This window comes from Plecotus auritus (assembly GCF_963455305.1).
Source record: "Plecotus auritus genome assembly, chromosome: 4".
NCBI classification, from domain to species: domain Eukaryota; kingdom Metazoa; phylum Chordata; class Mammalia; order Chiroptera; family Vespertilionidae; genus Plecotus; species Plecotus auritus.
The window spans coordinates 15,741,196-15,756,302 of NC_137775.1; the positions used below are offsets into that span (position 1 = coordinate 15,741,196).

At 41.3% G+C, this 15,107-nt stretch overlaps 1 protein-coding gene across 2 annotated transcripts; it reads left to right on the forward strand.

Moving 5' to 3' along the window:
* Window positions 1-1,037: 1,037 nt before the first annotated feature.
* FABP7 (fatty acid binding protein 7) lies at window positions 1,038-5,595 on the forward strand. Of its 2 annotated transcripts, XM_080666362.1 has the most exons (5): window positions 1,038-1,079; window positions 1,346-1,446; window positions 1,871-2,043; window positions 2,692-2,793; window positions 5,235-5,595. In XM_080666362.1, exons 2-5 carry the CDS (start codon window positions 1,374-1,376, stop codon window positions 5,283-5,285), a joined length of 399 nt encoding a protein of 132 aa, XP_080522488.1. In that variant the 5' UTR covers window positions 1,038-1,079; window positions 1,346-1,373; the 3' UTR covers window positions 5,286-5,595. The 2 variants fall into 2 exon arrangements, with proteins under 2 accessions (XP_080522488.1, XP_080522487.1); XM_080666361.1 differs by lacking the exon at window positions 1,038-1,079 and having other exon boundaries at window positions 1,257-1,446.
* Window positions 5,596-15,107: the final 9,512 nt, after the last annotated feature.

The following is a 15,107-nucleotide window of genomic DNA, read 5'->3' on the forward strand; positions in this document are numbered from 1 at the left end:
AGATAGGATGAGCACCTTTGAGGTCCCTTTAAGGCACCAAAGTAGAATCCTGAAGCTGGTCATTGGGATAAGATGTGTTCTGAGCCTTGTCCTGTATTTGGTGTGGACAGAGTTTAAATGGGAGGGAAGGAAAGAGCCGGGATTGCCAAATCAGATTCCCCTGTCCTGAAAAGCAGGAGGGAGCCTGCTGTTTATCCATGGTCGACACTAGTAAAGCAGGAAGAACTTCTGGTGAAGAGGAGGTTCTGAGAACTTCTTTAAATACTCTGCTTGGAATCCTCAAGGCATTTTGCCAATCTTGGGGTACCCTGAGCCAGGACAAAGTGAAGCCAAAGCTTTTCTGAGTCTCCCTGATCCTCCATTCCCTACCCTCTCTATTGCTAATTCCCAGCTTAGATGTAGATTGCATGCATGTAATTGTAGCCTCAGAGAAATAAAAAGTTCTGTAGTGCAGGCTACTTAAAAAATCTTACTAAATGGTCTTCGGTCCAGTTTTTCCATGTGGATTATATAATCTGTTGAAAGAAGAAAAAATACATTATTTTCTTTATTTTTATACCTCATTAGTGAGTCCAAACCATACTGTTCCATCTCAGTCTGGTTCTCACATTCTTAGAAAGAACAATGAGATCTTTAAATTCATTCAGTTTGGGTTGGGAAGAGGCCAGAATTAGTTAGTGTCCCACTGATCCTCAGAATGGCCTTCTAGCTGCACAATCTAGGAAGGCATTAACAACTTTCCCCCTCTTCTTTTCCTCGTTTGGCATAGTCTAGCTGGTATTCTGCTCTTCCTGTAAATATGGGAGAAAGTAAAAGACACTATTCAGCCTCCTTTGTCTGCAAAGTCTGGCATTGCAGTGGTTTTCTCTGAGGGGTCCTCATTTTTGGAACCCGCTTTGCCATTAGCGGAAATCAATCTGAATGTTCTATTGTGCATCTTTTTTTCCCCCCTCACAGTCTGAAGTTGCCATTGCCAAGTTTTCGAGCTGAACCTGAAAGACCCTCTCTCTTTTCCCCTGAGCCCTGCTTCCAGCCCCATTGAATCCTCGCAGAGCTTTCTCAGGCAGGAGGGCAGCAGTGTGAGGACCTCGACCTACTCCGCTAACCTAGTGGCCTGAGCCAATCGCATAGAGGATTGGAGCCCCACTTGAGCCTCCCCCCCCCTCCCCCTGCAACAGCCTCTGGGAAGGACACTGGAGGGGTGTATTTGCAATTTAAGTCCTTGGCTTTCTGCCTGCCTCTTTTCCAAATAAGAAGGCAGGAGCTGCTCCGAGGTGCAAGGGGGGTCTTCTGAATTGCATTGGCCCCGGGATTCACAAATCCTCACTCGGGTCTCTTTCATCAGTTTTCAGAGCTAACGGGAAAGGGCAAGGATGGTGGAGGCTTTCTGTGCTACCTGGAAGCTGACGGACAGCCAGAACTTTGATGAGTACATGAAGGCTCTAGGTGGGTAAAAATATGTTCTCTTCTTAATCTACAGCTTCAGACACTTGCATATTTTTTTTCCACCCATTAGATTGGCAAATGACAAAGGCGGATCACATTGCAATAAAATATCCATTCCCTAGGCTGTGCATTTCCCAGGGAATGGGTTTTTAATGTGGAAGTTGCCTGCTTTCTCGCCCAGGGCCAAATCATGGTGGCTCTGATGGTCTGCGGTGTCGTTTTCTCTTCAGCAGCCACTTATTCGTGCATCTCCATATTACTACAGCGCAGCAGCTGTGCTGCATGATGAATGGGCTAAACCTAAACGTGCTCTAATGAAACCTATACTTTAGGACCTGGTTTCCAAACCAGGAAAGCGGTTTTCTGCTTTGGGAGCTGTTGTGGAAGCTGCTGCTGTCGGCATTGCTTCCCTTTGCTATTTCAGGTGTGGGCTTTGCCACTCGGCAGGTGGGAAATGTGACAAAACCAACAGTGATCATCAGTCAGGAGGGGGACAAGGTGGTGATCCGGACTCAAAGCACATTCAAGAACACGGAGATTAGTTTCCACCTGGGAGAAGAGTTTGATGAAACCACTGCAGATGACAGAAACTGTAAGGTAAGAAGCCACTTGTCCAGGGGGAGAATGGGGGGAGGGGGGGGGGAGGGGGATAAAAAAGAGGTTCCTGATTACCTGTTTTTAGATGTTGGAAAGTGAAGAATGTTCTCAGTGTTTCTGTTCACAGAGAAGGATATCAGGGTTGATTTTGCATTCTCGCGTGCATAGGTTATGTTCTGGAAAATGGGTACTTGCTATAACTCAAAACTTGAAATAATTTTTTTACCATGTGTTTTCACATTATATATTAAACCTGTTTTTCAAAAAGTATTTAATAGCATTTGTTTGAAAGGATGACTGCGTTTTATTTACTCTCTCTGATTGCTTCAGATTGAATAAACAGCTTACCTCATCCCACGGCTTTGCTTAAAGAAGGGTGACTAGTCCGAAAGCACCTGCTCAGAATTTTTATTTCTAACATAGGAAGGTTTTGCATCCAGGTGTACACATTTCAATCAAATGATGAATTATTAGAGTGTGAATAGTAATGACTCCAGAAACAACACACGATACAGTACTAATTTAATAATTAGTTGAACACGATATATTCAGTTCTACAATTCTTTCAAAACTCACTTCCTTTGACTTTTATATCAGAAATTGGATCTGTAACTGTTTCTCTGTTCTGCTCTTTGTGATTGTTCTCAGTCTGTTGTTAGCCTGGATGGAGACAAGCTCGTTCATGTACAGAAATGGGAAGGCAAAGAAACAAATTTTGTAAGAGAAATTAAGGATGGCAAAATGGTTATGGTGAGTAATGTCAGTTCTCCCCTCCTTCTTCCCGGTGTTTTCCCCTCCCCCTTTCCTCATCTCCTTTCCTCGTCCTCCCTCCGCTCTGCCTCTCTCCTCCTCCCCTTCCTTCCCTTCACTCCCTTCCCCCTTCTCTCTTCCCTCCCTCCTTTCTTCTCTAATAACATTAAGTGATTAGCAAGGTTCTTTCAGCAGTTATAAAGCAGAAGCAATAAACAGATCCTAGCTAATTGTTTCCTCAGTTCTGCTTCTTTCATGATAGAAAAAGAAAAAATACGTGTGTGGAAAGAATTTTTGTAGGATTACTATGAATACCTAATCCTCAAATAAAATCTCTATATAAAACCAACAATCATAAAAATATATAAAGATGATTGATTTTCCTATAAGAATATCAACCTTACTGAATCTCAAAAAATGACTCTATAATTCCTGTAGTAAATAAGAGATCTTCAAAAACTTTATATTTTAGTTTGTAAAAGTTATATGAGTTCAGTGCAGATAATTTTAGAATATAACACAAAAGCATAACAAAAATATAAAAATCCTTTCTAATTTCTTCTCAGAGAGAACCATTTTGATGTTACTTCCAGTCTTTTAAAAGGTACCTTTTACAAGTACCTATTCAAAACTGGTAGTCATGTAAAAATTATAAAATTAGAAAATAGTTAAAAAATAATTAATGATGTATAACATCATAAACTGGGGAAAATGTTATGCCTTAATCTAGCATCCCAGACACCTGTGTGTGCGTGTGTGCGCGTGCACGCACGTGTGTGAACTGAGTAATGGTATTTTGATCACATTGGAATAGTCAATGTGTCGTTTTGCTTTTTTTGGAGGGATGGGGTTGCTTTACATATTTTTGGTTTTATTATTTAAGACAAGTGACTGTTGTTTTTACTCTCTTTCCTTTGACTGCAATGATTGCTGTTCTAGATTGAGACACAGGGTTTGCATACTCACACTTCTTTTCATAGGTGGGAGTGGGGAGTAGAGGCACAGTTTTTCTTTCATGCTAACAAATATTTGCCCACATTTTTCTGCAGTGATCACCAAAAGAAAGGATTCATTTCTGAAAAATTCAATCTGAATTTTTCTTTCTGCTTTTATCTCCATTCCCCCTGCCCCCCCCCCCCCCCCCCCCCCCAATACAGAAAAGTGAATAGCTTAGCTTTGGCTGTCTGACTGTGATCAGGCAAGATCAAGTTCCAAAAAAATGATTAAGGCAATGGATGATAAATAAGGGCATACTCTAATCTTAAAAATCAGATCAATACATGAAAATAATGAACATTAAAAAACCCTAAATTCTGTAAAGAGGTTTTATAGCAATTCTTCAAGTTGGATTTGACACAGGAGCCCATGTTCCACGTGTGACCCACTTAATCACCAAGGTTCACACAGGCTAAAGCATGACAGCCAAAGGAAAGGGAATGTTTGCACATGTACCTTTTCCTGCTGATTTTGGAACGAATACCATTTCCCCAAATGATTTGGATTTTCTAAAAACTCTTCAAAAGTTATCTAGGTCATGAATTGATAATTATTATGAAAAACTACTATAGCCCTAGCCGGTTTGGCTCAGTTGATAGCGCTTCGGCCTGCAGACTGAAGGGTCCCAGATTTGATTCCAGTCAAGGGCATATGTCTGGGTTGTGGGCTCAATCCCTAGTAGGGGGCGTGCAGGAGGCAGCCAGTCAATGATTCTCTCTCATCATTGATATTTCTATTTCTTTCTCCCTCTTCCTTCTTATCTGAAATCAATTATATATATATATATATATATATATATATATATATATATATATATATATAAAACACCTCCAAAAAATAAAATAATCAATAAAAACATATTAAAGAAAAAGAAAACCTACTATAAATTCCATTTACTTTCATAGCAGCTAGCAAATTTGCTCCAATTACTCTGATAATTTAAGGCAAAAGAAATTCTTTTGACCTGAATCTGGATAGTTAATCTTAGTTTTTGTTTCATTTTCCTTTTAGAGACATGAACTATATGTGCATATTATTTACTCACTAAATATAAGGGTTTGATTTCATTTTAAGAAAGAAAAAGCTTATGTAGCACTTAATGTTTGTAAATGCCACTATTCTTTTGCATGATATTTAAATCACATACATAATAATCTTTCTTAAACATATGTTTTTATTGATTTTAGAGAGAGAGGAAGGGAGAGGGAGAGAAAGATATAAACATCAATGAGAGAGAAACATCAACATCCACCAGCTGCCTCCTGCATGCCCCCTGCTGGGGACCGAGCCTGACACCAGGGCATGTGCCCTGACCGGAATCGAACCGGCAGCCATGGGTTGACACTCAACCACTGAGCCACACCGGCCGGGCTATATGATAATCTTTAAAAATCTCAGCTACTGAAGTTCCTGTAAAATGATTTGGCTATCTTTTGATCTTTCAGACTCTTACTTTTGGTGATGTGGTTGCTGTTCGCCACTACGAGAAGGCATAGAGGGATTCCTAGTCTGGGCCTGGAGCAGCTCCACAATTTTCCTGTTACTCAGGTCTCAGTGCTATCCTGCTATTACAGCACGCTCATCACCTATTAGAAGGTTATCCTTGGTGTGGAGGTAGAAAATGGTGGTTTAAAAACTTCTTTAAAAACGTGTTACTTCAAGCAACTAGCCCATTTTTATCTGCAAATCTATCATGTTTAATAGTTTGCATTAAGATTTTAAGCCACATTTTAAAAATAAAGAGGTGAATACATTTTGTAATTTCTATTGGAATGTAAATCAAATTGGAATAAAAATCTAATACCCAAGAGAGATTTTCTTGTTTTTAATATCACTAATCTGTCTGGAAATTGTATATTAGAGTTTTAAGTGAAACAGTCTTTCTATGGCATAAAGTAAGGCTAGAGAAGTTAGCACTTTGTTTAAAATGCCAATTAAAAAAAATAAGCCTAGGGATATGGGGACCTGGCACTGTTTATGTTGAGACTTCCATAGAGAATTTGGGATGATTCAATTCATTTGGCCAGGATGCAAAGAATTGTTATGGTGGGTTGGGTTCACAAATAACCTCTTGCTATTAGAAACAGGCAGTTTGAAGAAGCAAAATGATGTACATGGAAATGTCTTAGTAAAAGGTAAATATAATAACATACTTAATCAAAATGTCATATAACTCGAATATTTTATTGGAAAGTCAGTAGGAAAAGGAAGTGAATTTCATGCTGGATTAGAAAGATGTCTCTCCAGACAAGTACAGTGAGCTGCACGAAGTCAGAGGGAATGCTAAAATGGAATGTGCAGGGTGGGCATAAAGGCATGTACATTGCTTTGTGCGGGAGTTGTTGGAACTGAGTTGACCAAAAGAAAGAAAGTAAATATATATCTGTTTGTAACTGGCTAGGGTTTACATTCTAATGTACAAACAAATGTTACATTTTATCATTTATAAAATGCTTTTTTACATTTCCTCAAAGCCATGATGTGAATCAGGTAAGGCAGATAGTATTTTTACTTTGCCAATGAGGTCATTGAAGATTAGGTTTACTAGTACATGTCCAAGTTCTCATGACTAGTGAATAATATCAAGAACTTGTCACTTTGAAAATTTCCCCTTTATTTCCTCTCAAAAATTAATATTTCAGCTTTTTTTTCTGAAACAAAAATGCAAGATTTTATATTCTGGGATCCCTCCTTAGGAAATCTTTTCTCTGGTAGCCTTTGGGGGTAAGGGGTGAGGAAAGGGTCAATATTTTTCAGGATAAATATGCAATATTAATTTTTAATCAACCCAGTGATTTCAGTAAGTTTCTGTAAGTTAATTCAAGGTCTGATTAACTTACAGATAAATTAAGTATGAGGAAACTTCCTTTAACTTATACAATTTACCACAATGATATTATTACCTGACTATTGTATTACTTGAATCGCCACAATGATGAGTAGAAAACTCTAATGTGCAGCTATAGGATTTAACATTTGAATGTACAGTTAATACTGAATGGCAAGATCAGGTGGTCTGGCTAAGATTACCATTGCTAAAACTACAGTTTACCTCTGTCTATCTTTTTTTTTTTTTTTTTTTGTCTTTTTCAACACAGGACTTCTTTATTGGTAGTAATCTGCAACACAGGTTTGCAGAGCAAAGGTAGCATGTTTGTGGTGGTGGTGGGGGGCCGGGGGGGCATGAACCCTGGCCCGCCCCCTTACCTCTGTCTTTAAAAGCATGAACCAGAGCATGAACATGAGAGGCTTTTGCTCCAAATAACACCCTTCTGGCATTTATTTCCATAACAACTGTCTCACAGAGTGAGGAATGGAAAGGTTTCTGGGTGCCCTCAATAGGGAAAAAGTGACACTGGACTCAAAGACCAAGAGTTGCAGTGATGGACCAAATGCATTTTGGGGGGAAGATAATTAACAGATATTTTGCTTCCAAAAGTTTTCAGGGTGCTTGCAAATCAGTTTTCTTCAAGCTGTATTTTATCTCATACACTAACCTGTCAATGTACTAACTTCTCTGGTTTGTCCTTAGAAAAAAACCAAACCATAGTTAACAGAAAAGAAAGAATTACCAACCCAAAGACAACTTGACCAAGAGGCCCTGGAAGGACATTTTTGAAGCCAAGATCCCAAATATAGAAACTGGGTTAAAGGCTATCCTGAGAAGTCCAACCATGGAACCTTGACAATGAGCAAGCAGCAGCTTCCTCGCGGTTCCCTCTCACCCAGATATACACCCTCATAACAACATACACCGACACCCAGAACATAAGGACCTACAGACACCCAGGGTTGAGATAGCTAACCAGAGATCCTAAGGCACTATGCTTCTTAGAGAGTGGGGATAAAGGAAAGCAAAAGAAAGTAGAGGGAGGAGAAAGGATAATTGCTTCTACCATTTAATTTCAATATATTGTCCTTTTTCAAGCATTTCTTACGTTTCAAAATGTGTAAACCAGATTTTATGCAAGGCTTAAGAATTATTTCACAACCAATTAACTTCCGGGCTTATTAAAAAATGACAATTGCTATTTTTTTTCCATTTAAAAAAATACTTTTCCTCTCTTTTAAAATATTTAGACTAGAACCACTAAGTCATCTCATTGTCCTTTAAGTTGTTTGCTCTCATCCATTCACCATTATTTTCCTGCTCCATTTTCTTCCATGCTCATGGTTGTGCACTGAGAAACCCCATGTGTTACCAAGCAAGGTCTCGCTGCCCAATGTACATAGAAGGCATCCTATTGTTATCGGTCGAAGGGAAGTTCTTGGGGTACCAAGAGGAAAAGAATTTCCAGAGGCCCCCACAAGAGGATGGGGTTTTGTGGAAAGCTTTATTGATAATGTAAAATTAAGGGGTTCCCCTCCAAGTTCCCATCTATGGAAGAAGTCCAGTCTTGTGTTGAACAGGGCCAGAATTAAGGCCACTGCCCATAGTTTCTGCTCCATATTAAAGTCTAGTCCAGTCCAGTGTCTGGCTAGCTTAGCTTGTGTTCCCAGAGGCAGTCCATTTCAAGTGGGGTCCACACGGCCATGGGCCATATGACTGCTAAAGACCATATATATGGCTATGGAGAGAGAACAGGGGAGCACATGGGCAAGTGAGGGTCATGGAGCAAGAGCTAACAAGACTGAGAGAACTCAGGATTTTAACCAAGAGCTTCTTCAAATTGACCAATTAACTTTTCAAAATTTTGTGTGCTTCTGATGGGGTCCACCCCCTAGCCAATCCATTGTTCCCCAGGCTAGACTGATAGGCAAGCACCTCCCCTGTGCCACCCCAACTTCTACTGTCCATGTGACTATGATGAGGAAAATAAGACTTTTTTGGGGGGAGTGGGGGGTGGCTAGCAGCTTAACTCTGTACCCAGTTAATCAATATCCCTAATGCACAGTCTTGCTAGCTGATAATTAACTCACTGCCCCTTCCTTAATTATCTGGTTTTGCAAGACCTATTTACCTAAATATTCACACTTTACAGAGGCCATAAACCATGAGCCATACACAACCCCCGAGGGGGTTATCAGTGCTGGCACCAGGCCAAGCTTTTAGGTGTGGTCTCACAGCCCCCATTCCAACACACAGGGCTTTTTGCAAAGCCTGTGAAAGGTCCAGAAGTCTGATCCTTATTTGGGGGACAAAGAAACCAAAGGGTATAAAGGGAGAGCTTCCTCCATATTGGTTTGCTCAGGATTTGGGAACAGGCTCCCCTGAGTCATGGTGCTAGTACATCTGGAAATAAATGGGTTTTTCCTGTACCTCTAGGTACTCCTGTGTATTTTTTGGTCACCTGGTAAATTCTATAACACCTATGGCCCCCTTTTCCCCCCCCAACAATCCAGTCCTGGGTGGGAGAACGGAGGGGTGTTAATCCCCTTGGAGGGACAATGTTGTGTGAAGCTGTAGCTTCCGGGTGAAGCTTCCCAGGCGACCATGCTTACAGTGCCTGGCTTCCTTTTGCTTTCTTTCCTTCATTTATATGAACTAGTTAATTATGATAATACCATGGCATTGGCTTTTGAGAAAAGAAAAGGCTTTATTGTAAGGTTGACCAGCAAGGAGACAGGAAGCAAGGCTCAAATCTGTCTCCTAGATCCAGGGTTCAGGGAGAGTTTTAAGGGGTTACAGGGAACAGGCTGGTATGTTGAAGTACTGGTGGGGCAGGTTTCAATAGGAGGCTTTTGGAATTGGGCCATTTATGGGAACCAGATCTTTCTAGACACCCATCCCTTTGCTTCTGAAAGGGTTCCTGTGTTCCAACTCCTGGTCATGTTCTGGTCTTTTGGCTCCATGGAGGATGTGGGGCCTTGAGGGGATAACTTTGGTTCCAGGTACAAGTGTAGGTTAACATTCTCTCCAATGTACATACATGCTTCTGTTTTGGCATGACTTACAGGTTGTGTCTGTCCTCTGAAAAGCAACAACTCAGCATCTTCTTAGAAACAGGGTAGGACCAGTTTGAGCTGGTTCTGTGAGTGTACAAGGACCATTTTGTCCACCATTGGAAAGGACTTTGGTTCTCAAGAGGCCTTTGAATCATCCTAAAGCTGAGGCAGGACTTGAACTGAGCTGGCAGGACATGAAACAGGAAATGGAGGTGACTTGAGTCCACTTCAAAGCCCCTTTCATGAGCCACATTCCCATTTTATTACACAGACTACAAAATAAGGTTCTCGCTGATGCGAAACAAATACACTTTACATATCTTCTATAAGGTTGGTTACTCTGGAGGGTATTTTCTTCTCCAAAGGAATTCCAGACCCTACAAATGTAAACTATATGCTTCTTTATCTTAAAGGGGTCAGCATCCTCATAAATAGTATTGGAAGGAACACAGAACCCAAGGCCATTTGGGGATCTTGGCTTTTTTTTTCTTTTTTCAGATTAAATATTGTTGAAAAAAAATAAAACAAAAACAAATTACAACTGAGTAAATTTGAATATCTAGTTAGTTATATTAAGGGGTTCATAAATTGGACAACATCTCACCTAGCTGCCAGAAGGCCTCCAAGGAGTAGTACAAAATGGAAGGTATTTACAGGGATAAGGGTGGGGCAAGGGACTAGTAACAAAAGAAAGGACTATTTCTGCTCAGACAGACATCTTTTCTTTGGAGGAAGAGAATGAAAAGTGTTTTTATCACGCAGATTGCTGCTTCATTCTAGGCGGGATGGAGAGGGCCCACGTGATTGATTATTTTACTGGTGCTTGACCAGAAAACTTCATACTGGTTGGTTAATGTGATGTTTCTGGGAGAGACTGAAACAGCAATGAGTCAAGTATTAAATATAGGTTTTGTATCATGAGCTTTGGCACAAGTGAGGCTATTTGGGGCCTGTGATTTTCTTTTTAACAGTTTGCTTGTTTTTAACAACTGAGTTAGAAAATGTCTCAGAACCATACTTTATGCACTCCAGAGATGCATGAAAATCGTAAGTGAGCTGGTTTATTTTACTCTTCTGAAAGGAGATTGTAGGGGTACAATAGGCAGGTTTAGAAAATTTTAGAAATTAAGAGGTCCATGGAAAAAAAGCACAGGGCTACAAAGCTGCAAAGGGCACATTTCCATAGAATAAGGGAGCTGGAAACAGCAGAAGGTACACTTCCGTAGAATAAGGAAGGTGGGAGCTGCAGAAGGGACATTTCCATAGAATAAGGAAGCTGCAGAAGGTACACATTTACAGAATAAAGGGAAGGAAACCCCTATTCAGAGGGGGAAGAAGAAAGCTCAGAGGGAATAGGAAAACAATAAGGGAGAAGAAGAGGAGAACCTCACGTACCTCTGTTACAGAAGACTGGAGAAAAACCAAGCCATGCTTAGGGAAAGGGAGTTACATTTTATTATGCGCAGGCCCAGAGAAAAATGTGTCTTTCAAATTCTGGGCCCCCCAACATGGAGGAAACTTTCATTATTTATACTTTTTCCAGTCCTTTGTCTCCCAAATTTGGAATGAGACTTCCGAGCCTTCTGAGAAAGAAGGCCTGTATGCTTGGAAGGGGCCATGAGACCAGATCTCAAGGCCTGGCCTGGTGCCAGCACTGACAACTCTGTCTGGGGCATAGTTCATGGCCTCTCTTGAATGGGTGTAGTCTTATTTTCCTTATTATTTAAGTAAGCAAGCGTTTACAGAAGCCAAAATAGCAGGATTAAAATTTCAAACAGCAGTTTTTATATAAGATGGATGCTTTACCTCAAGTGAGGTTTGAGCTCTGAAGTTGCTATAGTGACCAAACCAGAGGGGATAGTGACCAATCAGAGGGGATGTCAAGGCACAAAGAACTGCAGTCTTTATAAACCGTGGACAAAAGGGACTCAGTGGGACTCTTTCCTCCTCCCCATGTGGGAGTCTGTGCTTGTTTCTCAATAAATTTCCACCTTTTACTATATCATGGTTTCATTCTTTGACTCCACCAGACAAGAGCCCGGGAACCATCCTGCCCAGAGGAACACCACACGTTCCAGTCCAATTTTCCTGTTTCACTTCCAAGGAATTTTTTTTTTTTATTTGTAAAGGTGGAAATTTATTGAAGACCAAGTATAGACTCCCATGTGGGGAGGGGTCAAGAGTCCCCCCAAGGAATTTTTGAAGATACTGTTAAGGAAAAAACCAGACCCAAAATGGCATCACTCATCTAAAAGTCCTACATAATGCCAAACCTACATTTAATATCTGATTTAATTGCAGTTTTAACCTCTCCCAGAAATGTAATCTTTTAAAAAAATCTTTATTGTTCAGATTATTACAGATGTCCCTCTTTTTTCCCCCCATAGCTCCCCTCCACCCCGTTCATACCCCACCCCAGGCCCTCACCACCCCACTGTTCATGTCCATAGGTACTGCATACATACATATAAGATCTTTGTCCAATCTCTTCCCGCAGCCACTCCACACCCCCTTCCCCCCAAGAATTGTCAGTCCGCTCCCTTTCCATGCCCCTGATTCTATTACATTCACCAGTTTATTTTGTTCATCGGATTTTTTATTCATTTGATTTTTAGGTTCACTTGTTGATAGATATGTATTTGTTGTCACTTTGTTGTTCACAATTTTTTATCTTTACCTTTTTTTTCTTCTTCCTCTTCTTAGAGAATAACCTTCAGCATTTCATATAATACTGGTTTGGTGGTGATGAACTCCTTTAGCTTTTTCTTGTCTGTGAAGCTCTTTATCTGACCTTCAATTCTAAATAATAGCTTTGCTGGGTAGAGTAATCTTGGTTGTAGGTTCTTGTTATTCATCACTTTGAATATTTCTTGCCACTCCCTTCTGGTCTGCAAAGTTTCTGTTGAGAAATCAGCTGACAGTCTTATGGGTACTCCCTTGTAAGTAACTAACTGTTTTTCTCTTGCTGCTTTTAAGATTCTCTCTTTGTCTTTTGCCCTTGGCATTTTAATTATGATGTGTCTTGGTGTGGTCCTCTTTGGATTCCTCTTGTTTGGGGTTCTCTCTGCTTCCTGGACTTGTAAGTCTATTTCTTTCACCAGGTAGGGGAAGTTTTCTGTCATTATTTCTTCAAATAGGTTTTCAGTATCTTGCTCTCTCTCTTCTTCTGGCACCCCCATAATTTGGATGTTGGTACACTTGAAGTTGTCCTAGAGGCTTCTTACACTATCTTCATATTTTTGTATTCTTTTTTCTTTTTGCTCTTCTGGTTGGGTGTTTTTTGCTGCCTTGTATTTCAAATCTTTGACTTGATTCTTGGGATCCTCTAGTCTACTGTTGAATTTCTGTATATTATTTTTTATTTCAGTAAGTGTATGCTTAATTTCTGACTGGTCTTTTTCCATTTTTTTGGCATTCTCACTAAGATCCTTGAAGGTCTCACTAAGTTCCTTAGAGGTTTCTAGAAGATTCTTTTTTTAAAAAAAATATATTTTTACTGATTTCAGAGAGGAAGGGAGAGGGAGAGAGAGATAGAAACATCAATGATGAGAAAGAATCATGGATCGGCTGCCCCTTGATGTGTCACTTATGGATGTGAAGAGTTGTAATCTGGTATGATCTCGCATTGACCACTGGGTACACTGGCTCTTGTATCTCCAAGGAGGTACAAAGTCAGCCACTGCCTGAGGCCACCCAGCAGGAGCTACAGAGAGATCCTCCTCTTTGTGCCAGGTTTGGAAGTACCCAGACAAAGCCAAGCTATGAAGCAAGGCAGGCTGGTGCTGGTGTAGCCTTAGGCTTTCTTTTGATAGCTTTGGGGCTCCCTGACCCAGCTGTAGTTCATTTGACAGGTTTTAAGCTAAGAAAGGCCAGACCATTCATATGCAAAAGCCTCTGCACACAGCTTGGGTGGGGTTGTAAATTGGGTAGGGCGGGGTCTCATGGAATCTCCAGGGCAGAGCAAATAGTAATGGCTGCCAGTCAGCCCTGCACTGGAGAGGTCCCAGTGCCGGGAACCAATTCCAGCATGTAATAATTACAAGAGTTTCATCAAAGGGTTGGTGAAGCTTGGGGAGCTCAACAAGGGTTGAGTCAAATGTAGTTTACCTGTTGGAAATGGCTAAACAGCACTTCCCCCAAACCTGAATACGATTGCCTGCTGCCAGACAGCTCAGGGCATTTTATTGCCTCCTGTTGGCCAAACATCCGAACAACTGTAGGCTATTCCCCAATCGGACAATGCTTCTGTAAATTCTACCCTTTGAAACCTTACCCTTTGAAGTGTATATCTCCACCTTGCCTTAGGACAAATTGTGTGAATAAAAGCAAGGGTCCTAGACAAGGAGGTTGTCTTCTAGCTCCTTTAGCTGAAGATCCTCTGACCCCCAATGCCTTTCAAAAAGGGTAAGGCTGGGACAAGAACCCCGGCACCCCAGCATGAGAACAATGACTGCTGCGAGCACCTCTGTCTGGAAGAAAGCCACCCCCACATTCCTGGCCCAATGCCAGACAGCAGTTTCTCCTCCTATGTGTCTGGGTCCCCCTGAGTCTCGCCCGGCACTGGAGCTCAGAGCAAGCGGGAGCTTGTCTCTCCCTCCTGATTAAAAAAGTGGCACACCCAGGTACCAGCCCGTTCCACGCCTCTGCACCTCTTGCCAGTCTCAATGCGTTTTCTTCTTGACCTCTCTGGTTGTAGTACTTCCACTCAGCCAGCTTTCCTGCGGTTCTGGATGACAGCTGTTATGTATTTTAGTTGTGGTTGTGGGAGGCAGCAAGTACAGGTGCTTACCTATGTCGCCATCTTAGTTTTCCCTCCAGAAATATAATCTGAATGAACAAGTCTAAAATTTTCTGTTAACACCAATGAGGTAATTCAGCAATTTTCAACTGGTGTGCTGTGAGAATTTTCGAGACATGTAAAACCTGACCAGTCAGGGGCATGGATCTCTTTTTCCTTAGATTGTCACATAAAAAAGTGACAAGAGTATGGCCAGTGTGGCTCACTGGTTGACCTATGAACCAGGAGCTTACAGTTGGATTCCTGGTCAGGACACATGGCTGGGCTGCTGGCTTGATCTCCAGTAGGGGGCATGCAGGAGGCAGCTGGTCAATGATTTTCTCATCATTGATGTTTCTGTCTCTCCCTCTCCCTTCCTCTCTGAAGTCAATAAAAATATACTAAAAAAAAAAAATGCAGTCCTACTCCTGAAGAGCTTGCAAAATAGTAGGAATGCTGAGGTCTGAGCACAAATTAAAAAAACAAAAACAAACTTTAGACCTGACCGGTTTGACTCAGTGGGTAGAGCAGGGGTCCTCAAACTACGGCCCGCGGGCCACATGCGGCCTGCAGAAGACATTTATTCAGCCCGCAGGGTACCGCTGCCTGTCCTGCTTAGCAGCCGACTCGTCCCGGGCCCGCAGTGTGCATAGGA

Bases quoted from the DNA above. Each gene is read 5' to 3' on its own strand.
- FABP7 (XM_080666362.1), top strand. From the start codon at position 1,374: ATGGTGGAGGCTTTCTGTGCTACCTGGAAGCTGACGGACAGCCAGAAC. The intron at 1,447-1,870 runs GTGGGTAAAAAT...TTGCTATTTCAG, and splicing joins TGAGTACATGAAGGCTCTAG to GTGTGGGCTTTGCCACTCGG. The intron at 2,044-2,691 runs GTAAGAAGCCAC...GATTGTTCTCAG, and splicing joins CAGATGACAGAAACTGTAAG to TCTGTTGTTAGCCTGGATGG.